At 32.0% G+C, this 27,942-nt stretch overlaps 1 protein-coding gene across 1 annotated transcript in view; it reads right to left on the minus strand.

The window, feature by feature from the left end:
* Positions 1 to 27,942, minus strand: part of LOC108904963 (regulating synaptic membrane exocytosis protein 2) — a 144,528-nt gene that overhangs the window by 99,289 nt on the left and 17,297 nt on the right. The window contains exons 3-4 of the mRNA XM_018707697.1: positions 10,743 to 11,080; positions 7,332 to 7,543 (exon numbers count right to left, since the gene is read on the minus strand). Of these exons, the coding sequence (XP_018563213.1) occupies positions 7,332 to 7,543; positions 10,743 to 11,080 (550 nt within the window). The remainder of the gene's footprint in view (positions 1 to 7,331; positions 7,544 to 10,742; positions 11,081 to 27,942) is intronic.

Genomic DNA, 27,942 nt, shown 5'->3' on the forward strand with positions numbered 1-27,942 from the left:
CAGTTTGAAGGAGAATTATTATAAATTATGTATCTTACAAGTACCTAATCGATTTTTACAAGCTGTCATACAGTTCCTTAGACATCGGTTTCCTATTTATACAAGTTGCTGTGGAAACTGTTCGTCAATTGTTGCGCATTCTAAGTGGAAAGACCAAAAAAATCTGCATTCTCATAAGACTCTATACTAAATCGTGAAAAATTATTTTATTAATATCTCGTCTCTTATGTATCCAAACTAGTCATAATTTTTTTTGAGGACTTTCTGCATATTAATAAGCTTATATTAATTTTTTTTATGAATATTTGTTCGTCAATTCCAAATCAGATAAACCTCCTTAGTGTTGTAATTTCAATCAATTCTGAAAGTAGGCCGTTTTCAGACTACTGATGAATCAAAGTAAATTCATCATAGACTTTCAAGGTCATTTCAAATGAAGTTATCCAGGACTACTACGCGAAATGGAAGCACCACTGAGAAAAGTACGTGAATAGGGGAGGAAAGTACTTTGATAGAGACAAAGACCGATAATGTATAAAATTAATAAGTTTTAGAGAAATAAAGTTCGGATAGTTTCTGAACAGACTTCGTATATTTTTCATAATTGATTGACCTATTTTTTCTTTATTTACTACAAATTTTATGTTTACTTCTTTCACTTTTAATTTTGTGAATACAAATTTTATTTGTAGATTCTTTGTATATTTATTGCAAAAGCTTGTCCTTTCCTTGTGCTCTTATAGTTGTGTTCAGAATGTAGTGACTTAGACATAATATAATACTAGTTAATAATACAAAAGTAAAGTTAGTGGTTATCAATAAGTTTTCTGTGGAAAAAACTATTCATATTTATTTTATATTTAGTTTTTTCTCCCCCTCTGTTTCTTTCATAAAACTGCTAATGACGTTTTCTACATAATGAACTGTACCACTATTTAAAATATATGTACATTTTTAAAATTCACTACATATACCGGGTGCTTGCAAAAATTGGTACAAAATTTAAGAAGGTGAAAGTAGAGCTAAAAATAGTAAATAAGTTCGTATAAACACTGGTCCTCCGGGGCACTGATACTGAAATATGGCTCTCCAAAGTGGTCTTAGAGAGCATTTGGATATTTTTTTAAAATCACTTTCTTTCTGATTAAGATAATGAAATGAAAATTGTAGATAATAATTATACCCTAAGAATCTTTAACTATCGTAAGTTTCATTAAATTCGGTTATAAATAAGGATAGTTCTCTAACTACCCTTAATAGAAATTTTTCGATTTTTTTTATTCCTTTCAATTATCAGGCTAATAATATTATTTTTTGGAGAAAAATTGTCTATACTTTTCTTTCGAATTCTGCGTAGTTTAGTCAGAAATAATTATTTTTTAGATAATGTATGGCTCAGAACAGTGACTTTTTTATCATTTTCGCATAGTAGGCACTTTTCATGGTGACAGTTTCATTGTAATAATACTAATTATTGTCACTTTCGCATGCTATCATTTAAATTCCCACGTATCTTTATCTTCTTATTGTTAGTTGTAATCTTTGTGCTTGACTTTGCATTTCATTCGATTTTTTTACAACCACGAACCATCATGAGTAGATGCTCTTACACTCGCAATAGGATTACGTTAAAAAAATCCTTAAATTACTTCGTCTAAATCATGCCTACGTCTCATTGGACGGCCAAATTCACATATCTTGAAGTTAGGGCTCCTTATTTATTCGTTATTACATGAATTTTCTCAAACAATCTTGCAGAAGGTTGCCCTCTATCCGGGAAACATTGCCGATACTCTTTTTGAGCCGCATTTCCATTCCAGAACCCAGAAATAAAACATATATCGGCATAAAGTCAAACACAAAGATCACAACTGAGAAGATAAAGAAACGTAAAAATTTACATGAAACGCGAAAGAGACAATGTGCTTCGAAGGACCAATGTTTATAGGAACTTTTTTTACTATTTTTTGCTCTACTTTGATCTCCTTAAATTTTGTACCAAATTTTCCAAACACCCTGTACATGCCAGTACATTTACGCCTCATTTTTCTACTAGCGGTCCACTATGGTCGCTTTATCAAGCAGAATAGAGTATTTTTTTGGGAAAGGGGGTTAATTATATATTTTTTTGTTAAATATTCATTTCAAGTCTTGAGGGTCGCGTCGTTTTCATTTCTATGTTGCTTTATTTTTTAACAAATGTGAAAAAATCGCTTAAAAATTAGTAAAAATTTAATTTAAGATTTCTGGTAGGGTTGCTGCACGCCTCTGGTGTTAATAAAATGGGAGAAATTCGTAGAAAATATGTCTGCTACGCAATTCAAATTTATCTCTTCTGATGTTCTACTTACAAATTTATAGCTCTCAAAATAATCTACTGAGAAACTTTACCTTGATCCACCTGGTATTTGAAGATATGATTGTAAAATCCTATTACGAAGAAATATTTTTTTAAGAATGAGATAAAGAAAAGTATTATTTACTTATAGTTGAAATTATAAAATACTAGAAAGAAATCTGTCAAGAGTAATATTCAATTAATATTCAATAACATTAATTTTGAATCTATTTGTTTATAAACGATATAAGTATTAATTTCAGTTTTCTATATCACTTTACTGACAGGAATGCTGAAAATACATAACATATTTTTTATGACTTCGTACAAATATATCACCATTAACCAAATACTTCCGAGTAACATATTTTATAGATAATTAAAATCGACCCTTAGAACTTCTGTATCAATACTAACCTAGCAATACGTTTTAGTAGTTTTAAAAGTAAATTTACAAGACACTGTAACTATACGAAACTAAAAAAATTGTAGGAATCTACTTGATCGGTGAAGATGAAAGGATGAAAACGACTGATTACCAAACTGGCTTCGCGCGATATTCAACGGATACTTTACAAGAAGATGGAGACAAGAAACTGACAAATGCAAGAAGAAAAGTGCGCAAGCAGCGTGAACATCTTCATGCATGTCAACAACACCAACCAACGCAGAAAGATGGGTCGATTCTCACCGCCAGAAACTTTTTGATTTTCTCATCGAGAATGGCCTGGCGACTCAATCTATCGGATATTTTATCTCGTTCGTGACTGCCTGTAAATCGCAAAATAGTCTTAAACTGGCCAAATTACATCAACATCAACTCATTGTAACCATCATTTTTTAAACTGAAACTAAGTTTGGTTAATACTTGTTATAAATCTATTAAATACCAAAATAGCTCAAAAACTAGTAGATATTAAAAAAATAGTAGTGTTTCCACAAAATTCACTTAGAAACAGTGATGAAGAAACGTAGATTTTAAAAATTGATTACAAAATGTAAATTTTAGTTAACAAGTCAGAACAAGTTAGAACAAGTCATTTAATAACAACAGTTTTATAATATTGTTGCAAGAGTGCTTATAGACTTATTTGTCTTATTTTTTAACAACCCTTCTTGCAACACACTTGGCCTATCTGTCCATGAGCTTATGAATGTTCTTTATAAAAAAAGTTCTTGTATATTTTAACCAATAGCCTTATTATTATTTGATTTGAATTTTGCAATACTTGAATGTCTAGCATATCTACACTGAGAAATAACGTCCAATTCAAAAATTCAAAAATGTTACAAAAATGAATTACAATAAATATTTATTTTAACTGTTGCAGGTACCTTGCATATCAGCTTGCAGTAAAATAAGATTTCGATGCGCATGCTTCTGAATCACTACATCATATTACGTGATTAGTAAGGTGCTTCACTAAATATTAAAATTGACTTCCCTTATAATCATGAGTCAACTAAATCAGTCATCAGCATTGTTACTACTAGTTAGATAATTGTGATTTATTAATAAGTTTATTGAAACTTATATTATTGCCACAATAAACGTATCACTGTACACAGTGGTACAGAAGTTAACACAAGAAGAACGATGGTGCACATCGTAAGCCTAATTTTAAGTCATCGTGCTAGTATATTATACATTAGCGAGATCACTGGAATTCATTAATTTGGTTTTACGTTTGTGATAATCATACTGTTGTGGTTATAAGACATATGTATTAAAGTCGCTTATTTATTTACTCATTCATTACAAAATAAATTGTTATGCAATAATCACATCATATCTTTTTTCACAATACGTAAGTAAATATACAAAAGTTCACAATTTATGACAAAAATGCATTCTACTAATAGTTTACTAATACTGATTTCAAAAGGGAACTTTGCTTTTATATGGTATATCTACATATTTCGATTTAACTTTTTAGTAGGACAAAATTATTTTTTTAAACCACCCTTAGCTGATCCTTTGGGCACAAGATACTTTGGAATTTAATATATTGGACTACCTAGCTATTATTTTTTATCTATGACAAATGAGTAGATAAGTGTTTAAAGATAAGTAAAAGGTGCATGTACTGTTATAGTGAAAAAAGTTCTTGTCTCTAATGTACATTCGAAAATAAAGCTAACCTAATAATACAGCGTGTCACAGAATAACGTGTACAACGGAAGACCACAGATTCGTGGACTCAAAATAGGCAGATTTAGGTTAACTCACCTATATCTGAAATCGCTTTGTTTAGCCGCAAAATGGCCTCAAAGTTCGGGAAATTTTTTTTGAATTTTGTAAATAACTCGAATTATGTATTAATCGATTTTGATTATTTTTGGGGTGTAGACTTTTATTTTCAATCTACAAATTTTGGTGTCATACAGAGTGTTTTTTAAAACTCAAAATTCCTACTAAATTGATATATTGGTGATAATAACCGTTCATAAGTTTTTCCTCTTTCGGACAATAACGACAACTATTTTTTACTTGATACGGTATATTTGGAAGTTTTTGGGCCTCTAATAGAATTTTGAATAAATGAGCGGTTTGGGTACAAAAAAATATGTTTTAAATATACGTTATCTTGTGACCCATATTACAATACTTAACTGATTTTGTATGTTGATTAATTTCAGTTTGATCTTTAAGTAATTGTACCTGCCAATTCATAATGAGTGTTTACTACGATAAGATATAATCACACGTTACTTCATTTTTCGATATGGATACACACATAAGACGAATTAAGAGTTATTTACAACGTGCCTAATTTTATTGAAATAATTCTTCAAATACAATGAAAAATGCTGGAGATAAAAGTAACAAAGTTGATGTTATTAAATTTAGTACAACTTATTATAAAAACTATTCAAAATGACCATCATTGTTTCTACAACAAAGAAGGTTAATTCGGCGAAGAAAGTTAAATGACACCCTTTGCAGTTCTTAAGGGTTATTTTTTAAAACATTATATGGTATTTTGGATATGTCTCCACAACTCTTCTTCAGTGTTAGATGTGTTTTCAGAGTGTCCCAAAGATAAGGTGTTAAGTCTGGTGAATGTATAGGCCAGTTAACAGAAACATTATCTCTCTACCGTTTCATCGACGAGGGAATCTTTGGTTCAGATACTGCCGGACATTTACAGTGAAATGTGGTGGAGCGCCATCATACATAAACTCTGAGTAAGGGCACATCTTTCAATTATTCGGGTTTTGCAAAAATTGCAAATAAATTTCCCCATTCAGTCTATGGGGTAGAATAATAGAGCCAATAATAATGATATCAATGATCCCAGACCAAAAATGGATGCGAAATTCATGCTTTCACTTTGTGAATGTGGATTTTCTTGAGTTCATTCTGAATATTTATTATTATACTTGCCAATTCCGTTTCTAGTAAAACAGAATTGGCAATGATTTAAAGATCAAACCGAAATTACTGTAAACCTACAAAATCAGAGCCTTCTGGCACTTTGTTAAGTTATTGTAGTATGGGTGGCAAGATAATGTATACATTTAAAACTTATTTTTATGTACCCAAACCGCTCATTTAATTAAAATTGTACAAGAGGCCCAAAAACATCCAAATGATATCACATATCAAATAAAAAATAGTAGTAGTCATTATTGCCCAAGAGAGGAAAAAGTTATGAAAGGATATTCTCACCACACATCAGTTTTATAAGAGTTGTAAGTTTTAAAAAAACACTGTTTAACACCAAATGTGTAGATTGAAAGCAAAAGTCCACACCCCAAAAATAATCAAAATCAAATAATACGTATTCGAGTTATTTACAAAATTCAAAAAATTTTCACAAACTTTGAGGCCATCTAGCGGCCAAACGAAGTGATTTCGGATTTAAGCTCGGATATAGGTGAATTAGTCTAAATCTGCCTATTTTGAGTCCACGAATCTGTGGTCTTCCGTTGTATACATTACACACAATTTAATTATATATCTGAGATAAACTACTTGGTACAATGGAAATATCACTACAACACTACATTTAAACATAATTAAGATAATTATTATATCACAAAATTTTAGTTAGTGCTAATAACCATAGTTACATACAATTGAATTGTTTAACTGTCCGTTATTGCATAACTTTTTTTTTGAGGCAAGTACATTTTCAAGTGAATTATTTTCTCAGTGTAGTGTATGAGCAGCAGTTTGATGGCAAGTGTTTGTTCTCTTTTTCAATTGTTCCCTAGCGCGTCACTATTTCGAGTAATTGTATCTTTTTCTTGGAAGGTTATAAATATAAGACCACTGGCATCTCAAAAGATAGTCGGTGTAACTAATTTCCTAACGAAGAGTGAACCTTGAGTTTGGTACATGAAATGCGAAATGAAGATGACGAGTATTTTACTTCAATGATTGTTTTCATCTACAGTTGGCTTGGAAGGCATCTTCAGCTTTGTGGACAGGTAGACTAGGTGTATTGCAAAGAAGAGAAACTATGTCGAAATATGAATTGCTCTTTTAACAACGTTGTAAAACAATACAGTCCTTAATAACTTCTCGTATTTTCTGATTTACCCATTGGTCATTACCAGTATTTTTTCTTGGGTAATTTAAAAAAATGCCAATTTTTTTTCGTAGGTACAATACTGAGTTTATAGTGCAAATCATTTGTAATTTAGGACTCGTTTATTGAAAGAATTTTATTTAACACATGTTTAGACACTCCGAATAAAATAAATTTCATGGTAATGTACCAGTTATGCAAGATTCCCAACGTATTCATCAAATTTAGTCTCAGCTCCTCAAAATAAAGTCTTGAATGGAATACTATATTTTCTTACTTACGCTCACGTTTATACATCAGTGAACTTAAAGCTACGGGGAAATGAAAACAGCTCTGGAGAGTCTACGAGATGGGAGCAACAACCTTAAGATGGCAACTTTAATATATACAACAATCCCTTAACTAAGATCTATGTCTAGAAGAGCACACGTAGCACATCTAACACTTAGCCTTACCCTTTTCGCTGTCTCTCTCGTCGCTGCCGTATTCCGGCGTGGACTTGAGATCTTCTTCGGAACTAGAGTAGGAAGGCAATTGCACTTGTGGAGGAGGGTGTTGTTTCTTTGTTGAACCGCTACGTTTGTGTTTTTTATTGGCACTTGCTGCGGATGGGACCCTCTGCTGGGAGAGTTCCATCGGTAATGGATCTGGTTCTGGATCTGGATACCTGGATCGAAAGATAAGTATCAAATCTCAGAAAAAAGAAATTATTAATATATAAATACATCATTAGAAGAACCGTATTTAGAATTTAGAAATATAAATTTGTATCTGCATATAAATGATCAAAAACCATTTACGCAATACGTGTAAAATATGAAAAATCCAAAACCCCATTGTCTACAGAAAGAAATCCATAGACAGGGAATCATAGAACTTTTCATAAATAAAAATAAGTCCAAAAACAAAGCTGAAATAAATTTTAATAGCAAAAACATATACTAGATAGATGAATATTGTTTTTAAATTGTTTTTATTATTTTCAGCTGTTGTTTGTTTGTGTTTGTTTTTTGTGTTATTATTTATAATCATTTTTAATATTATTGTATTATTAATAATTTTTCTGTCATTTAGTGTTTACTCATTTCATTATTATTTCTATTTTCTTATTTTTTTACATAATGAAGTCTGTCTTAATCTCATTTCTTTAATGTTCTAGTATTGCATTATTGTCTAACCCTTTTTAAATACCATAGATCTATTTAATGCTCTTTTTGGGTATTATTATACAGGGTGTCTCACGGTGACTTCGATTTGAATTTTAAAAATTTGGGATACCGGGTTTTCGGGCATGCCCTTCTCAACTAAAATAATGGCGTCCACGTACCACTTCCGGTTATACCGGAAGTCGTAATCAACTTGCTTATTTTAAATGAAACACCCTATATATTATTGCCATTTTGGATTCTACGTGTTATTTTAGGTGGACTTTTATGAAGTTTCCCTGTTCCTAAAATTAACCATTTTCGAGATATTTAATTTTTTTGCAAAAAAAAATGGAGAGAAACAGTGACTAGCTTCAAACCATATGTATTTTATAGTAAAAAAAGACAAAGTAACAATATTTATAGGGGGGATAGCTGAACTCCTAAGGTTCCCATCCATACTTTCAAAGTGGCTTGATTGCATACAGGGTGCTAGAAATTTAATGCCGAGTTTAGTTAACTTCAAACCTTCATAAGTCGGTTTTTTTTAATGGAACACCCTGCATGTTTTTCTATATTCTGATGCACAATTTTATTCTCTGTCGAACGGTATCAGGGTTTCCTATACATATCTCTTCTACTTTTTAAATTATCTACTATTTTTTTGAGTAATCACCTAAAATCATGTAGGTAATTTCTTGCGAAGATAGGTGTGGAATTTTTAGCAAAACTTCAAAACAAACAACTAAACTGTCACCAGTTATTTATTATTATCTATTCACAGACGTTGCAATGGGATTCTAAGCTTAACATTTACACTTTTTAATAAGACATGTCCCAATTTTCCTCCAATGAGCAGAATAAAGTTAAGAAGAATTCTAAAAAATCAACTTCATCCATAGTAATACACAATTTTAATTATGTATGTTGATAATAATAATAAGATAAAAAAATGACTTAAAAAAGTCATAATATGACCCCCATTAACAACTAAGCACTGAAGGCAATTCATGGAGCGCTCTTCGTATTCGACCAATCAAATCCTCTTTTGAAGCATTGAAGCAACGGGGAAGCAATAAACTTTTTGCTTTATTACTCCCCAAACATAAAAATCTAATGGAGTGAGGTCGGGAAACCTCACTGGCCAATTCCACGGTCCTAGGCGTCTCATCAATTTATCTTCAAACATTTCAGTCAGCTGTTGATTGATTTGATTGTGACAGTGAGGTGGAGCCCCGTCTAATTGATACCAACACTTCCTTAGTTGGTCTAAAGGTATATCATCTAGAAAATCTGCCACAACCGTTTGCAAAATATTGAGATATGTCGGCATTTAAATTTTCTTCGTAGATATGGTAAGAAATTTGTTATATGGCGTTATCTTTAATTAGACAAAAAACATTTACGCTAAATTTATTTTGAAAGTTTCTTTCCCGGATAACATGAGGATTTTCAGATGACCACAAATGAGTATTATGTCCATTAAAAATACCTTCTCTCGTAAATTTTGTCTCGCCTGTCCATATGTTCTTGGTATCGCACTAACTTCGTTTCACAAAATTGTACACGTTGCACGGCGTCACCCGAATGAAGAGCAGAAAGTAGCTTAAATTTGTATGGATGCATATCATTAGTTCTTAGCATCCTGTGAATGGTCGCTCGTGAAATGCTTAAATCATACTCTGCGGTACGAGTTGAGGATTCTGGATGAACATTAAAATAGGCTAGCACATTTATTACATTATCTTCATTTGGTAGAGTTATTGGTTTTGGTAAAATACTTTCTGCACAAATTCGACCATACTTTAGTTGATTTGCTAACATTCTTCTTAACTTTGTTCTACTCATTGGTGGCAAATTTGGATGTCTCATTAAAAATTGTACATGTTCTGCTTATAATCCCATTGCAACGTCCATGAATGAATAATAAATTTAAAATATCAGCATTTGAATATGTACTGTTTTCCATTTATTATAAACACTAAATTAAACTGTCACTGCAAGATACTAACAACAAATTGACATTTTAGTTGCTTGTCTTGAAGTTTTGCTAAAAATCCACAGCTATCCTCGCAAGAAATAACATGATTAGGTGATTACACAAAAAATAGTAGATAACTTAAAAACTAGAAGAGATAGGTATAGGGAACCCTGATACCGTTCGAAAGAGAATAAAATTGTGTATCAGAATATAGAAAAACATACAGGGTTGTCCATTAAAAAAAACGACTTATGAAGGTTTGAAGTTAACTAAACTCGGTATTAAATTTCTAGCACCCTGTATGCAATTAAGCCACTTTGGAAGTATGGATGGAAAGCTTAGGGGTCCCCCTCTATAATTATTGTTGCTGTATCTTTTTTACTATAATATACACATGGTTTGAAGCTAGTCACTGTTTCTCTCCATTTTTTTGAAAAAAAATTAAATATCTCGAAAACGGTTAATTTTAGGAATAGGGAGACTTCATAAAAGTCCACCTAAAATAACACGTAGAATCCCAAATTGCAATAATATATAGGATGATCCATTTAAAATAAGCAAGTTGATGGCGACATCCGGTATAACCGTAAGTGGTACGTGGACGCCACTATTTTAGTTGAGAAGGGCATGCCCGAAAACCCGGTATCCCAAATTTTCAAAATTCAAATCGAAGTAGTTTCTGAAATAATTCTAATGGGCCATCACCGTATCTAACCAAGAGTAAGTCACAATCACCCTACCTTCTTGGCACGAGATGGGGATGGGTCCTCATCAGCCCCTCGAGTTCCCCCTGGTAGTACCTGGGGTCATCTTCGTTGAACTGCTGGTATCGCTCACAGGAGGGCGCGCGAGGCTCCTGCTCCGAGTACTGTCTCCTCAATACGCTGCCCGACCTCTGCAGGGGCTGATTTTCCTTTTCAGCCGCGGAGTGCGCCCTCTCCAGCTTGGGTCTCTTATCGGAAGGTGCCTGCTGGATCTGAGGAATGTCCGTTTCAGTATTGGTGCCGCCCATCATCCACTGACCGGTCCTGCCCAACAGTTCTTGTTTTTTGCGACAGAGGATACATACCCAGACGACCTGGAACAAACGTTTGCTGTTGGTGATGTGACATCGAGCAGAATTTTTATAATCAGTGTAACTAAATATTACAAATGGGATGTTTGCCAGCTTTACAGATATTTCGTTATTTAACTGGAAATTAAGAAACTATACAGGGTGGCCAAATGAAAACGAAACAGAGCCATTTTCAGGAACTGCGTCAAGATTGTAGAAAAACGCTCAGACCCGTCGATTTTAGATTAAAGGGGGACATTCTTTGCTGGTATTTTTGACTCCGCCACTTTACCCCCAAGCAAGGGTAAGCATCACCCCAAAATATTTAAATGGTATTGGGGGTTGAATAATATTTCTTTTGAAAGCTCTTTCAATTCTCTTTACAACAGACTGATGTTTAGTTGCTTACTTACTACTTAGTTGATTAAATGTTCAAACTGATGACCGCCCGCTTCCATATAAGAATAAAGATTTTGTTCTAAATGTTCGCGCACATTCCGAAGCATTTCTGGGGTGATTCGACTGCATTCGTCGACGATTCTTTGACGCAAATCTTCCAGCGACGCTGGCTGTGTTTTATAGATTTTACTTTTTAGGTATCTCCACAAAAAGAAATCAAGGGGCGATAAATCTGGTGATCGTGAAGGCCACTCAATGCTGCCTCTTCTCCCAATCCAATTCCGTAGAAAACGTTGGTCCAGGAGCACCGTCCTGTTGAAGAATCAAATGAGCTTCATCATATTCTGGAACATTTTCAATAACATCAGTCAAGTCAGGGTCAATAGCGTCTTCCAGTAATTGCAAATACATTTGGCCAGTCAAATTACCAGGTAGAAAAAAAGGACCCACCAGCCGGTCACCGAAAAATCCAGCCCATGCATTTAATTTTTCCGGTTGCTGTGTATGCACCTCGTGAAAAACTCTTGGGTTTGAATCGGACCAATAGCGGCAATTGTGACGATTTACAGACCCGTTCAAGAAAAAACTGCATTCATCAGAAAAACAGATGTTAAAACGGAACTGTGGATCGTTCCCTGCTCGCTCACTCATTATTTCGCAAAATTGAAAACGGCGGTCATAATCATCCTCCTGAAGTTCCTGGACTAAATGTATTTTGCATGGATGGAATTTATTCTTCTTCAAAATGGTATGTATGCTAGTTCGATTGATCCCAGACACAGATACCTGATGCCTCGTACTTAATGTAGGATCAAGATGAACTTGTCCCAAAACTGCAACTTCACTAGCTTCATTAACTATAGGTTTTTCAATTTCTCGTTTTTTATTGGCTACGTTCCCTTTCTCTTGAAATTTTTTTACTAACTCTATAGAACATACTTCCTCCTGACATGTCGATCTTGATGTTGTTCATTAAATAGCTGAGCTGTTCTATTCGCACATTTATTGTTCATAAAGTAAAGCGAAATGATATCTACCCTTTCCGCAATGGAATAAACCATAGTGTTTAATTTTCAAAAATACAATCAAATAAACTACCAATCAACGCTTCCAAATAATACTAGAAAATAATTTGGAATCCACTAATTTTACGTTCATTGTGTGTGTATAGCATTCATTTTTGTTTTTTACAATTGATTTTTTTACGAATGTGATAACAAATCGCCGAAAACCATTGTAATGCAAGAAATACTAAATTTATACCATTGGCGTACTTAACTCGAATGACTGACATTTTTACCATTACTAATTGTTTGTACATAAGTTTTAACTTAAAAATCAAAATTCTTAATAAGTATTGGGCGGAATTATAAAATTTAAAGTCTATTGTAAAGAGAATTGTAAGAGCTTTCAAAAGAAATATTACTCAACCCCCAATGCCATTTAAATATTTTGGGATGATGCTTACCCTTGCTTGAGGGGTGAAAGTGGCGGAGTCAAAAATACCAGCAAAGAATTTCCCCCTTTAATCTAAAATCGACGGGTCTGAGCGTTTTTCTACAATCTTGACACATTTCCCGAAAATGGCTCTGTTTCTTTTTCATTTGGCCACCCTGTATAAAACAAGGATAAAACTAAAACAGATTTAGTCGACAGGTGTAACGTGCTAAATTATGACTTACATTAGTATCATAGAAAAAAATAGATGATCTTTTTTTGATATCCGTTTTTTATATCCGTAATCATAAAATTTTAGCTCGTAATAAAATTAAAACTACAAATTGGATTGAAAATTTTAAAAATAAAGTTAATAGATCGAAACTTTGCTCTGAATATTTGATTTCATATTATTCTAGTTTCGACTAATTTTTCAGTTAAACCCGGAAAACAACATTTATTAAAAACCTTCGAAAGTTTACCCCTAAAAAATTATTGCAAACTAAATTACGGAACTATGCGCAAATTTAATCATTTTTCTATCTCTAATGGTTTTCGAGGTAGCAGTGTTGTCGCTTCCAATTTGAGACACGCTGTATACCTACACAAAAGACCTTGTTACATTCAACGTAAAATAAATCCATGAATGAGTTATGTTGTTTATACACATAACAGGAATCATATGATGTATATCATATCTAGTTAATGCCATGTTAACATAATGAACAGCCATAGATTCATTACCTAATAGAGGATTAAACGTTACGTTATTTCATTAATATATCACCGTATTTATGAATGACAACTAGTGCATAAAACGTTAACAAACAATAGATCGTGCGTAATCGCCATGTTTAAGTAATACGCTAATGATAAAACAATTGCTTTTTATAGTTTAGATTAGAGGTCTTGCGTCATTTAATAATGTCATCATGTACGAAATTACTGACGGTCGTAAACAAAACATTTGATTAAAAGCCTCACTTTTGCGTCAATATATTTTTTCGTAGGGCAACTGCGGCATCCAAGTCAATGGAAATTAAGTTGTCTATAGCGCGATTTCTGAAAACAATTAATGTACGTACTTATTTTTTCATAGAGACAAACTAACTTTTAATAACAGTCGACAGCCTAGGGCCTAGGGTATTATGACCATTTCTTTAAACTAGATCGATTTGTAAAAATAATAATACCAAATGATATAGAAAACAAGATTTGAGAGTATTTGGTAATGCCTTATTTAAAAAAATGTAAAGCACTATTTTCTCTATCGATAATACATTTTTATCTTCTCCAAAAAAATGGTAAGGAAATATGGAATATTTAGGGTGTCAAATTTGGAAATGAAGAAAAATAAACAATTAACACTTACCATATTAGTTATCTGACGAATCAACAATTAAATAAAGATGACTCTAATATGAATATCATTTGCACATTTATTTTAAATTAAAAATGGGACGCAAGGAAGGAATATTAGCAGCCAAAGGTGTTTTTTGGTTTTATTTAAAATTCGTTCATTCCTTGAATATAAATTTGTACCTTTTTCATTTTTTTTTAGTTAAAAACATCTATTAAAATCTTCAAAAACATCACTAAAACCTATTTATATTTTTAATATAAAACAATAATTAATTATTTCAATATACAGGGTGCCCCTGAAAAGTATGGACAATGTTTGACCACAGGTTCCTTGAATGAAAATAAGACTACTTAGCCTAATTTACCTATATACGAAAGTGCACGCCTTCTAAATATAGAACAGATAACCTAGTTTTTCTTTCAAATAATTTGAAAACTATTTATCTTATAAACTTCAAATTTGATACACATATATTTTTTGTTTCAAATAATTTGAAATCTATTTTTCTTAGAAACTTCAAATTTGATATACATATCTCTTTTGTTTCAAATAATTTGAAAACTATTTTTCTTAGAAACCTCAAATTTGATACACATATCTTCTTATATAAGGTCAATGTAAATACAGAATTTGGTGAGAATATACAGGATGTTCCCTTTCTAGTGCCTGTGCGCCACTGGCTAACCCGTAACTTTTTTATGTGTACGGCAGTGACGCCAGAATTTATATTTTCAAAAATAAGCACTATTTTTTGCCTCTTACAAAATTTTAATATCGTTTATAGATTTCGAGTAAATTTGGCATTTTTTAAACATTAAATATAAAATAAATTTATAGATAATAAATAGATCAGTCTAGTACGTAGGTGCCATATAACAAAGAAAAAAATCATAACAATAATTAAAAGATTCAGTGTCAAGCTAGGTGTCATTTCATTTTTGCTTACCTTGTTTTTTAATATCTTCTTTACTGTGGCTGTAATTTACACTTTTGTTGAACAATATGTGTACCAAATTTGAGGTTTCTAAGAAAAATAGTTTTCAAATTATTTGAAAAAAACAGATTATCTGTTCTATATTTAGAAGGCTATATCTCATAGGCGTGCATTTGTGTATATAGGTAAGTTAGACTAGTCTTATTTTCATCTAAGGAACCTGTGGTCAGCGTTGTCCATACTTTTCAGGAACACCCTGTATTTACTCTTAAAAATTTTAAAATCACCAGGTTATTTTAATATGACCAACGATTTATTTAAAGTACTTTACATTACATTACTTTTATTGGTTTTCTCAGAATTCACAGAATTCCATAATATCCCCTTCTATTATGCCTACAGATCTTAAAACATACAGTGCCTAAGTCAATGTTATTATTTTAGCTCGAAAAGCCAATGGCTTAAAACCACTGGCTATCGAGAAACAGAGAAAAGATCATGTTTATTCAGATATCTTAAGTATTAGTAAATAAATGAAACTTGGGCTAATAACACAGCTCCACAAAAACCGTTCTGTGCCACGGACATGAAGACATAGATTTTGTGTAATTTTTTATACTAAATCCCAGTCCGTAGCCCAAAAATCGGTTTACCATTTAATTTTTAGTAAAACGCTAAAATATTCTTCAAAATAAGGCGAAATGGTGAGGATAAGATAAAGTTTTATAATTATATTAATTGAGAAAACGTTTTAAAATAGTATATTGAGCATTAGAACACCCCCCCTGCGAGGTGGTTAATTCCACCACTAAAATCAAACAATGAATGTTAGTGAAAAATAATGGGAAAAAAGTTGGAAGAAGAATAATTTAATAGAAAAACAAACAACTTAAACAATAGAAATAACATACAATTTGCACTGATAAGATATAGCATATTAACTTGTTCACTAAATGAAAACCAGCCATTTTCAAATCACTCAGCAAACAATAGGGTTGTTGACTATAAAACCAAACCATATACAAATTGTTGTTGATACAAAGATTTTATATCAAAGAACCTGCTTGTATAGTAAAATTTTAAATATATGACTAATTAGTGGTAGAAATCATTTATGAATTTTTGCGTTACTTAAAAACTAGTCTGACGTCATAAGGGGCAATTGAACAAGAAGTTAGGTAGCGATCCTATTGCATAATATTGAAGAAGAAGAAAATATGTCAATATTGTCCGTCAAGCCCTGTTGCCCTGTTTCCTGTTTTTTTTAAACAAAAGTAACAGCAGTCTATCAATTTGATATTTGTAATATGTAGTTATTATTAATTTCCTGATTATAATGAATTCAACAAAATTTAAGTGGTGTTTTGTTCCACATTCTACATAGCCAACTGCATCATCTCCGTAAGACTCCCGAACTGCACTATAATTTTCCATAAATAAATAGGTATTTTATATAAATAAACACAATAAAATCATTCATTAAATATGTTGATCCTCCTTACCTGACCGCTTTTATACCTCTGATTTCGCCAATATTAAAACGGTCTTCTCTTTTTAAAAATTCAATTCATAACCATAAAAGTATCAATTTTCGGTAAAAGCGAAGTAGCTTTCACAAATCCCATTTCACACATTCTGCTTTAATTCTAAGGGATAATATTAAATGATTATAAATAATAATAATTTTGCTTAATAAAGGAATTCGAAGATTAAGAAAAATAACTCGTAGACTTGAAAATATTTTATGCGACAGTGTCACTGACTGACACTACTGATAATGTTGACAGCATCTTCGTCTTCCAATTTTTTTCCTTTACGCAATCATTTATACATAATTTCACTACAAGGTGCCCCTTATGACGTCAGAACCGTTTTGTAATATTATAAGAATCAGTTTTAAATAATTATTTTAAAACTATTCTGACGCATTTCTCAATCTCTAATTGTGCATACATACTAGTTAGTACGTGTAGAATTATATTATCTACTTTTTGAAATTTGGTCAACAACCCTATTAGTTACCAAAACTAATTTAACTTTTTTCCTAATCAGGTCTGACGTTTAAATTCAAAGCCAACTTTTGATTTTTCGATGATTTTAAATAACACAGCTACAATACGTATTATTAGTTATTCGTGTTTTTGTTTAATACTATCAAGAGTAAGAAAAGATTTGGAATTAAATTCCCCATAAAATAGAGTAATCATTTTTAAGTCCCAAACCCCGTAAGGGGACAGCATACATTTTTTTTAAAATTCCTGCACCAATTACTATTTTGAAATTTTGATAGTCCGCATTGAAAATTGTGTTTTTAACAAAAAATTTCTATACATTTCTTTTTAAGGATTAATTTTGGAAAGACAAAATTATTCGATTTTGTGATATTACTTGAAATTAAAAAAAATAATAATTACTCGAAGATATCAAAGTGGGATATACTTCCTCTAGAAATAATTTAGTCTTAATTTGAGAGAAAAATACAATTTTGCTAACCACAGTGTATTTTTAATTTATTAATAATCATCTATTTCACAAACGCTGCTTTTGAAATCTATTCTTCAAAATGTGTTGTCAAATTAAATCAAAGTAACTAGTAAATAATTAATATTTATATGTAATTAATTTCCAATCTCAAACATATCAAAAGAAAGAAAAGAAATTTATAATTTTTCACAATTTTCGTCACAAAGCACAACATTGCGTAATGTTAGAAATAAAAAACTTATACCATTTGTGTTCACCCTTCAAAGTATTTATTAACTACACCTATGGACAATTCAGGATTCAGTATAAGGCGATTTTTAGGATGTAATAACACAATATTTTATTACATTAATTTGAAAAGTATACTTTACCCATTTCAAGTTTTCAACCAAAAAATACAGCAATATAAAATTGTACTCACGGTGATGTTTAGCTATATCCTTAAATAAAATAAATTATATGCGAACTATATGCATATCACTTTAGGTACGTTACTGTAAAAACAAATACCTAATAATCTAGTGTCAGACAGGATGAATTTTCGACATGCGACAAAACGGAATGAGGTCAAATGCTTTGGATACGAGAGGCTGGTTTATATTTTTGGAAAATCGATCGCCGAATGAATCAGCCCTCGGTACAGCAGTTTGATGTTGGGGAACAAGGCATCGGAGAGATCCATTACAGCATCAAAAGCTTCTTAGGACAAACATGAAAAGAAATTATGTTTCTAATTGACTTTTTATGATATTTTGCAACTACGAAACTTGTTCCATTGCCTTGTTTGCGATATATCTAGTGGTTATAAATGAGTTTTAATAATAATTACTAGAACAGCTTCATTACGCAATACAAGAATTCTGACCTCATGTATGCGTATGTGTAGAAGTGAAATTTTCTAGAAGTGTGATGCTAAATGATGTTTCGTATTGCCTGAACTTATTTTGTTAGGCAAAAATATTTTAATAAAAAATATATTAAAAACCGTAACCGCTGTTTAATTATTTTTTAAATATTTTCACGTGTGCAAAATACCCAATAAACAGAAAAAAAAGAAATTTTATTTGTATGTGGCATAGTATTATTTTTTTTATTTGTGAATTTTGTGAAAATAAATAATTAAATTAACTTACTCTTGCGCCAAATGGATCAGTCAGTAGTTATGAAATTTAACTTAAATTTAAAAAACACGCTGAAAATGCAGATCAATTAAAAAGAAAAATATATTTCAAACATAATTTTAGGTTTTGACACATTTAACAATACCTTGAATAGAGTTCTTCAGAATATTAGAAATGAAAAAAGAATGTGATAATAAAGAGAAATTACTTGAAATTGCAATGAAAATTTAATATATTCCTGTACTATTGAAAAAATTTAGGAGAACAAATATAACATTAGAACAGTTTTCCAAACAAGTAATGCTTTAAAGAATATTTTGCCAAACATTACTGTGAAAGATATACAGGGTAGCCCATCGAAAACGTACCGCAAGGCATTACAGGGTAGTAAAAAACTTTTCGGCAAAATCCAAAAACAGGTCAAATTTGTTTCTGAGGGGGACAACTTTTGGCTCAAAAAGCATACCAAAATCTTCAACCCCCTAAGTGGGGGTGCTATCCCCTAAATTTTTTCAAATGGGAATGGGGGTCAAGTGGGGGGTCATTAGAAAGGGCTTTTAATTCTCTATACATCGATTCTTACTTTTTGAAAATCGATTCATTATTTTAGAAAATATGCAGCTTTGAAAATACGAACAATATTTTTGACGAGAAATGCGAAAATCGATTTAATTTTACTTCAAAACTTACGGTATTAGTCAAGTAAATGCTGAAAATGTTGTCCGCCAACTTGCATACAATGATACAGGTTGTCTTCAAACCGTTGTCGAACATTCTGGAGCACTTGCGGTGTTACTTCGCGACATACATTAATGATTCGTCCTCGCAGATCTTCCAAGGTATCAGGTGGAGTGCTGTAAACTTTGCTTTTAATGTGCCCCCAGAGAAAGAAATCTAAAGGATTTAAGTCGGGTGACCGAGGGGGCCACTCAATTGCACCTCTTCGTCCTATCCAGCGTCCTGGAAACGTCTCATTTAGGTAATTGCGCACATTGAGCGAGTAATGTGGAGGAGCTCCGTCTTGCTGGAAAATCAGTTCGTGTTCATTGTAAGCAGGGTCGTCCTCTATGATATTTGTTAGAGCTGGGTCGATGACATTTTGTAGTAAATCCAAGTACATATCGCCTGTCAAATTTCCAGGAAGGAAAAAAGGACCTACAATGGAATTTCCAAAAATACCTGCCCATACATTCAACTTCTGGGGGTGTTGGGAGTGTGTCTCATGGAAAATCCTTGGATTGGTATCAGCCCAGTAACGACAATTATGGCGATTCACTAAACCATTCAAGAAGAACGTACACTCGTCCGAAAAACACACATTAAAGAGGAAATTATCGTTTATCGCTCGTTCAGTCATTATTTCGCAAAATTGCAAACGACGATCAAAATCGTCTTCATTTAGCTCTTGCACTAGCCGAATCTTATAAGGATGGAATTTGTATTTTTTTAATATTCGTTGGACACTTGTACGACTCACTCCTGTCGCAGTAGCCAATTGCATTGTACTCAGCGTACTATCCATTGCCACTTGCCCCAATACCGCTATTTCCGTAGGTTCATTTAGTACCGGATTTTCAACCTGCCTCTTTTTGTTATGAACGGAGCCAGTTTCGCGAAATTTGGCCACCAATTCGCGAACAATTTTTCCAGACGCATGTTTCTCAGGATGCCGTTGGTTGAACAGTTCGGCGACCCGATTTCCGCATTCATTGTTTTTGAAAAAAAGCTCAATAATTTCTACTCTTTCTGGAATTGAGTACACCATAATTAATCAATTTAAAAGACTCGGCAGTATTGGTACTCTTCAACTACAAGTCACAAGACAGTTATCTAGCAACTTCTTGTGGCCTATCTAAATACGAAACAAAAAGCGGACAATTTTTTGCTCACCAAAATCAGGCTAAAGAATTCGCAAATCAGAAAAAAAAACAGCGAATTCTTTTGAAGGAATTTACCAAGCTAATACCGTAAGTTTTGAAGTAAAATTAAATCGATTTTCGCATTTCTCGTCAAAAATATTGTTCGTATTTTCAAAGCTGCATATTTTCTAAAATAATGGATCGATTTTCAAAAAGTAAGAATCGATGTATAGAGAATTAAAAGCCCTTTCTAATGACCCCCCACTTGACCCCCATTCCCATTTAAAAAAATTTGGGGGATGGCACCCCCACTTAGGGGGTTGAAGATTTTGCTATGCTTTTTGCGCCAAAAGTTGTCCCCCTCAGAAGCAAACTTTACCTGTTTTTGGATTTTGCCGGAAAGTTCATTACTACCCTGTAATGCCTTGTGGTACGTTTTCGTTGGGCTACCCTATATATTAAATTGCTTCGTACAATAAACTCTCTACTAACAATAAAATTAAAAAAGTAAGTGATAATAGAATAAATATAAGATATTTTTGCTCCAGGTCCAGGAGTAGATAATAACACAAAATTTAAACTTTTACATATTTCAAAAGGAAACGTCACTCCTAGTGTTGAGAACAGATTCTACAGGGTGTTAGAAGTTTGACTGCCTTAATTTTAACAGACGATAATACATTGAAATAAATAAAAACCCCCAAAATTTTTAAGTAATTTTTTGAGGTGGTAGTAGAATTTTTGAGGGTTCAATCAGTGGTCTCTGTATGATGTTCCTCGACCTTGGATGAAACTCCATTCTCGTTCGTCACTCTTTCTGAATGTAGTGATTTTTCCTATTCCTGCCGTCCCATAAACATAAGAAAGGGATATATTTTGTGAAACCTGATTACTGGCCCACATCAGACTCGAAATCAGCATATCAAAATACATAAGAAACACATTTGATCAAGGTCAGGAAAAAAATTTTCTAATTTGAATTATCTTGCGCACACTAACGTGATTTTTGGAGTTTTTTGGTGAATTTTCGCTACTATTTTGCGATTTTTGCAAAATCAGGGGGGATGCAACTTAGAAGACTTCAGATTTGATGTGCTGTATACATCAAAATACATAAGAAACCCACATGATCAAGTTCAGAACAAATTTTTACAAAATTAAAACTAAAAATTTGTCTGAACATAATTAATACAAAAACACATACAGGTTACATTGAAATTGTTAAATAATGTTGACTAGTTAATTGATTGTTATGTAAGAGAACAATTCATAAATGTTATCTAACAATTTGCCTATTTTTTTTTGTTTTGATTATATTTAGACATATGTTTAGATTTTATTTTGGATAATTATTTATTACTAGTGCTTTCCTGGGTATTGCTAGTGTAATTCAATGCTAGTTAGGTGATGTAGTCCGTAGAATTAATATCTTTTGCATATCTAGATGTCGAAGAACATTGTTTGACTTTGATAAAAATTTTAAAAAAACTTTGATTTTGTGTAAATAAATTTAATACCTTTACACGATAATGTATTTTCAATTTTCACTTACGTTTGATATTTTGAAGGCGTTCAATCCAAGATGAAATGTTCTTCACACACAGTTGTCTAAGCAATCAAAATCAATTTTTGCAAATATGAAACACATTTTTTCAAATTTTCGTTTCGACATCCACAATTTCATCTAGCCCCTAACATATAACGTCACCCCTGCCTACGTGCACTTGCACCAGAACCGTGCTCCAATCGGACGTCTAAAAAATGCATGCTGTGTACTTGGGGGATAATTGAAAAGAGCGGGAAACCAGTGTCAGCCCATCCAGCACAGAGTGGGAATCAATACACCGCGTCACGTCCGGTAGTCATGACGTCAGTCGAACCCCACGCGACCCGGGTTCCTCACAATGGGCTTCCCACGCGTTCGGCCCGGGCCTTCCGTCAATGGTTGTAAATTAACATCCAGAAGAGGGAACTCGCATAGCCCCGATCCCATCTTCAAGGATGTTAGCTACGACTGTGGGGTGTAAGTTATGGATGTCCCGTTTGTACTTAAAAAAAAACTAGGAGGGTGAGTTCGTCTTGGAGAAATTGTGGGGGCAGTTCATATATAACGTTGCGTTTTTGATATACAGGGTGTTGTTAAGTTATTACTTTGAAGAGGGTTTTTTCTTGATTATCTTTAAATCGGCTAATTATAAATATGTCAAAATTTCTACACGAATTAATATGAACTGTGTCTTAAGAAAAACGTGCAAACCATTTTATTCTCAATAGCAGTGGCGGGTATGTTAGGGGGTATAAATGAAGCAAAGATATATTAAATGTCAAAATTACTTAAACATACTAACAGCTATTGGCTGAAAATCGATAGGATAGGTTAAAGCTTTTTCGTCATAGTAAACTGCAGAGATAAATTTGAAAATATTAACATAAATAAGTGTATTGATTCAGTATAATTTAACACAAGAGTGACCGCAAAATCTGTTTTTGAGACTTTGACAGAGGCGACAGGAAATATCCTAAAAACATTCTAAAAATATCCAAAAATTTGCCATGAAAAATGAAAATGAGTATTACTTTCAGTTTTTCGAAAAATTTCGAAAATCACTCTTATTTAGGGGTTGAAAAGTCAAAAAAGTGAACAAATTAAAAATCAACAGTTGTAAATCCCAAATATTTCTATGTTGTTATCAAAATTATATTTTTTCACATTATCTACAATTTTTGTATATTTGGGGGATGATTTTACCCCTTGAGAGGGATGATTGATGGGGGATGGGAGTACTTGTGTATAAATCATTCTAATGAATGTATTTCGAAACATTATTTTTTTCATGCATTATAATTATTTTATGTGTACTTTGAAGCGGATGGTTGAACTTAGGGGTGGTTTTCCCCTCATTTAGGGGTATTTTCCTTCGAATCTAGTGATTGTGGATTATTAACCGTTCAATTATCACGTATAGAAGAAAAAGAAAAAAAATTGTATTTTAATATATTTTTTGCATTTTTCGGCGCTTAGGGGATGATTTCACCCTTTTAGGGATGTTATGGGTTGATTTTCAATCCGGACAAGACCGTATCAAATACGAAATTAGATATTTTCACGTTTATAATATTATTTTGATAACAAACAACATATAAATATTTTGGGTTTTACAACTGTTGATGATTCTTAATTTGTTCACTTTTTTTGTCTTTTCAACCCCTAAATAAGGGTGATTTTCGAAAATTTTCGAAAAACTGAAAGTGATGCTCATTTTCATTTTTCATGACGAGTATTTGGATATTTTTAGAATAATTTTAGGAATTTCCATGTCGCATCTGTCAGTCTCAAAAACAGACGAAAAATGTTTTTTTTTGCGGTCACACTTTAATTGTCACAAGAAATCAAACAATGCAATTATAAACAGTATTATTAATTAAAACAAATTTAAGAATTACGAAATTTACCCGCTTTATAAGTTCAAGCATACAGAAGATACAATATTTTAATGTCAATATTTGTAGAAATTTAACAAATAATAAAAAATATATATATATATTCAACAAATAAAAGTAACTGATTAAATAGTGGTTAATTAGCAATTTTAATCTTCTCAAATTCATAAAAAATTTGACTGTGTTTCACATGAGATTCTCTTAGGGTAATTATAATTTTATAACTTTCAAGGTGTACTGTTAAATTAATCTCATCTTACCTAAATAATCGTAAACAAATTGTTCATTATAATACCCTCTTATATCTTAAATATCTTATTCATGTTATGAATCTGTATATCACGGAGTTCCACAGGGTTCAGTTTTGGGACCATTGCTTTTCATTTTATATGCTAATGACCTGTTGCCATTTTTAATACCTTTTCGTAGTACATTATTTGGTGATATATTACTGTTTATTATTATTATTACTATTTAATTTAATTTTTTCTACACGCAAGGACATGGCTAGAAGCAAATCTGGATATGGAAGGTCCATCTGTCCAGTATTTTTTTATTCGTAAATTAAGGCATTTTTAGGTAATAATTGTTTTAGTTTGTTTTATTATTATATAGTTTTGTTTATTATAAATTTTTTTCATTCCTATTTAAATTATTTGCCAATCAGTACAAAAACTTTAAATGTTTCTAGTTTTAAGAACAAAATAAAATAATTTTTACTATGCACATATTTTAGAGGCAGGACTTATCTCACCTTGTTAGGTTTTTACATATATATGTTTAAATAACCCCTTGTTTGTGTTATTAATGTAGTGTATTTTAATAATTCGTATTTTGTAATTTATTAATTGTGAAAAGTTTTACTATTAATGTTTTGTGTGTTATACATATTGTGTTATACTTATTTTTATTTTGACTTGCCATACAGACTTTTACTCAAATTTGACATGGTCAATAAACACTACTACAGTATTCTAACAGTTAGTTAAAGGTTACTTGTTCAACGCTTCATAAATTAATTTATTGTCATACTATAAGCAATTAACAGCTGTTTAAAAACTACAGAAAGTAAAAAATTACAGATAAATAAACAAAATATTATAACACATGCTGAAATTCACTGTCATTTTCTTCTATGGACAAGGCCATTCGTCGAAGAAATCATGCCGTAACTGCAATATATTGTCGAACAAGATTTGAGCTCTTTGTTTCTGGTTATTTTTTACTTATTAACAATCCGTAGCCTAGCAATCTGGTTAATAATGTTATCTAGTCCCTGGTTATTAACAGCCACACAGTTTGAGTATAATGTAGTGGTACACCATCACGCGTAAACCATATGACAAAGTACATTCTAAAAAATTTAGATTCTTAACACCATTTAAACATGGTGGAAGCCCGACGAGTCCTAATAAATGATCACCGATAATTCCAGTCCTTGAATGAATAGTAAATTGATGTTGGGAGTGGTACACAATTGTTGTCTTTGGATTATCGTCACCGCGTTGATGACTGTTGTGTAGATATATTACTCCATTTTCCGTAATACATGACTCATCAGTAAAAAAGACTATATTGCACAAGTCATTACTCTCGATTTGTTTATTCCTGAACCACTTACAAAAAAATATGTAGCCTTAGCATTTTTGTTAGCTAATAGAACCGTAATTGTTGTTTGTAAAATCGCTTCTTTCACATCTATAATCCTTACAGACCATATACTATCCAAAAAAGTTCGTTTTTCACGAAATCTTTATTTAAACTACTGATTATACGACATCATGCTAAATATTAATAAGTGGTCTATATATCTTGTGACGTTTAAAGTTTGCGTTTTTTAAGTCAATTTACTTCCACCTTTCTCTATGAGCAAGGGGCTTCAATATCATTTTTCTCGAAAAATGATCACCCAGACAATTTTCAACCAATATTCTTTTTTTGTATTATCCTTTGGGGTTTGCAAACCGTTACGATGTTTCAGAAATTTTGACATGTTACACGTTTTTCTTCAATTGTATCCCTCAAATTACAGCACTCACTTCACTACTATTGAGAATAAACTGCTTTCCACGTATTTTTTAAGGCACAATTGATATTTATTCGTATATAAGATTTGACATCTTGGATCTGAATATATTTCGGGAGCTATCTACTCCCTTATTAAAAAACAAACTATCAACTTTTTTTGGTTTCGTATAGAAATAATAAATTTACGAAAAACCGGTTGAAGGGATGCTCTAATTAAAACGACAAAAGAAATAGCGTCTTGCTAAATCTAATACACCTAGAATAATAGACCTGGCATTGCTCCTAGCTTTCATTTGATTAATTTTTGACATATTCTGATGATAATTTATCCACACTGAAATGCCACGGTAGTTGGGAAAGTAATACCATAGCCGAAAGTTATATTGAAAATTTTATCGAACAGAAGAAAAAATCTCATCAGCAATTCCTGAAGAAACTGGTAACATGTATGGATTGTAGACATTTTCAAAGCATAAACCATTAATTTAGCAAAACTGCATGAACTGTGTTTTAATTATCATAATAAATAGTTTTAGAACGCGAGAAATCTTAATAAATCACGTAGTAGTAATTTGTTTAAACATAATCAAAATGATGATAATAACTTTACTATTTAGTATCTATTTATATTATTGTGTTGCTACATATTTTCAAATGATTTTTCAAATTTTGATAACACAAACCACTTTGTTAAATAACCATTATTCTAAAAATGAAGATATGTTTCTTTATCTAAACCTTTAAAGACCAACATTTTAAATGTAGGATAAGAATTAGTTACTTAAGGCGAACTATTAGATTATGAATATAGATATTTGAAATGTATAGGTCTTTGAAAGAAATTTGAAGCGTCGTTTTTCCAGAAAAGGGAACTGGGATTCCAACTTCTATAATGCGAGCAACTGTGGGATGAAAGTTATGGGCAATATACATGCATGGAGAAAATGCTATTCTAACAGAAACATCCCACTCGTAATACAAAATAGGTACCTCATGTTAATTTTATATTAGGTAATGTTATTATATTATACAAGCCTACACTTTCTTATTGAATAATAAAGTTGTACTCTATTTCATTTAAGAATATTGGGAACCTGAAACCAAGAAAACGAGTATAGGAGAGGAAACCTCATCATCATTATTTTAAAGACTATTTTCTAATTTGGATAATATCAATTACCGTCATCAATAATTGTTATTATAAAAATAAATTGATATTACTTATTTCAATATACTATTGAGAATACTGGATAGGTTTTAAAAGGTGTCCCAAAATTCAGGCAAGAAGTAATTTCTGTAGAAAACACAGGTTTTTATTTAAAAATTGTAAATTGTTTATTAATTCACAAAATATACAGTATAGGATTATGTATGGAATAGCATATTGCGTAAATAGCCTCTACGGCTTTGCTGGCACATACGCACCCTTTTGTCGAAATTTTCCATTGCCGTTTTGTAAAAATGCGGCTGAATTTCATTAATACAGCGCTCAATTTCCCCATTCAAGGCATAGGTGGTCGTGAGTTTGTGCGCAGAAAGCTTAGACTTAGACAAAAAACTCCAAAGACCAACGGCGTTAAATCACATGATCTAGGTGGACAATTCTAACCGTTAAAACAGGAAATTACACGACCAGGAAATGATTCGTGTAGAAATTTAATTGTTTCTCGAGCTGTATGGTATGTGGCGATTGCAAGCACCATTAACTGTTATTGCTTGCCCAGCCGCATTTCGAAGAAGAATAGTCCGATGATTCTTCCAGATCAAAATCCGCACCAAACAGTGACACGTTTCTCTCTGCGTAGTCAGTAGGCTTCAGT

Source organism: Anoplophora glabripennis, unplaced genomic scaffold, assembly GCF_000390285.2.
Source record: "Anoplophora glabripennis isolate ALB-LARVAE unplaced genomic scaffold, Agla_2.0 scaffold48, whole genome shotgun sequence".
Classification (NCBI taxonomy): domain Eukaryota; kingdom Metazoa; phylum Arthropoda; class Insecta; order Coleoptera; family Cerambycidae; genus Anoplophora; species Anoplophora glabripennis.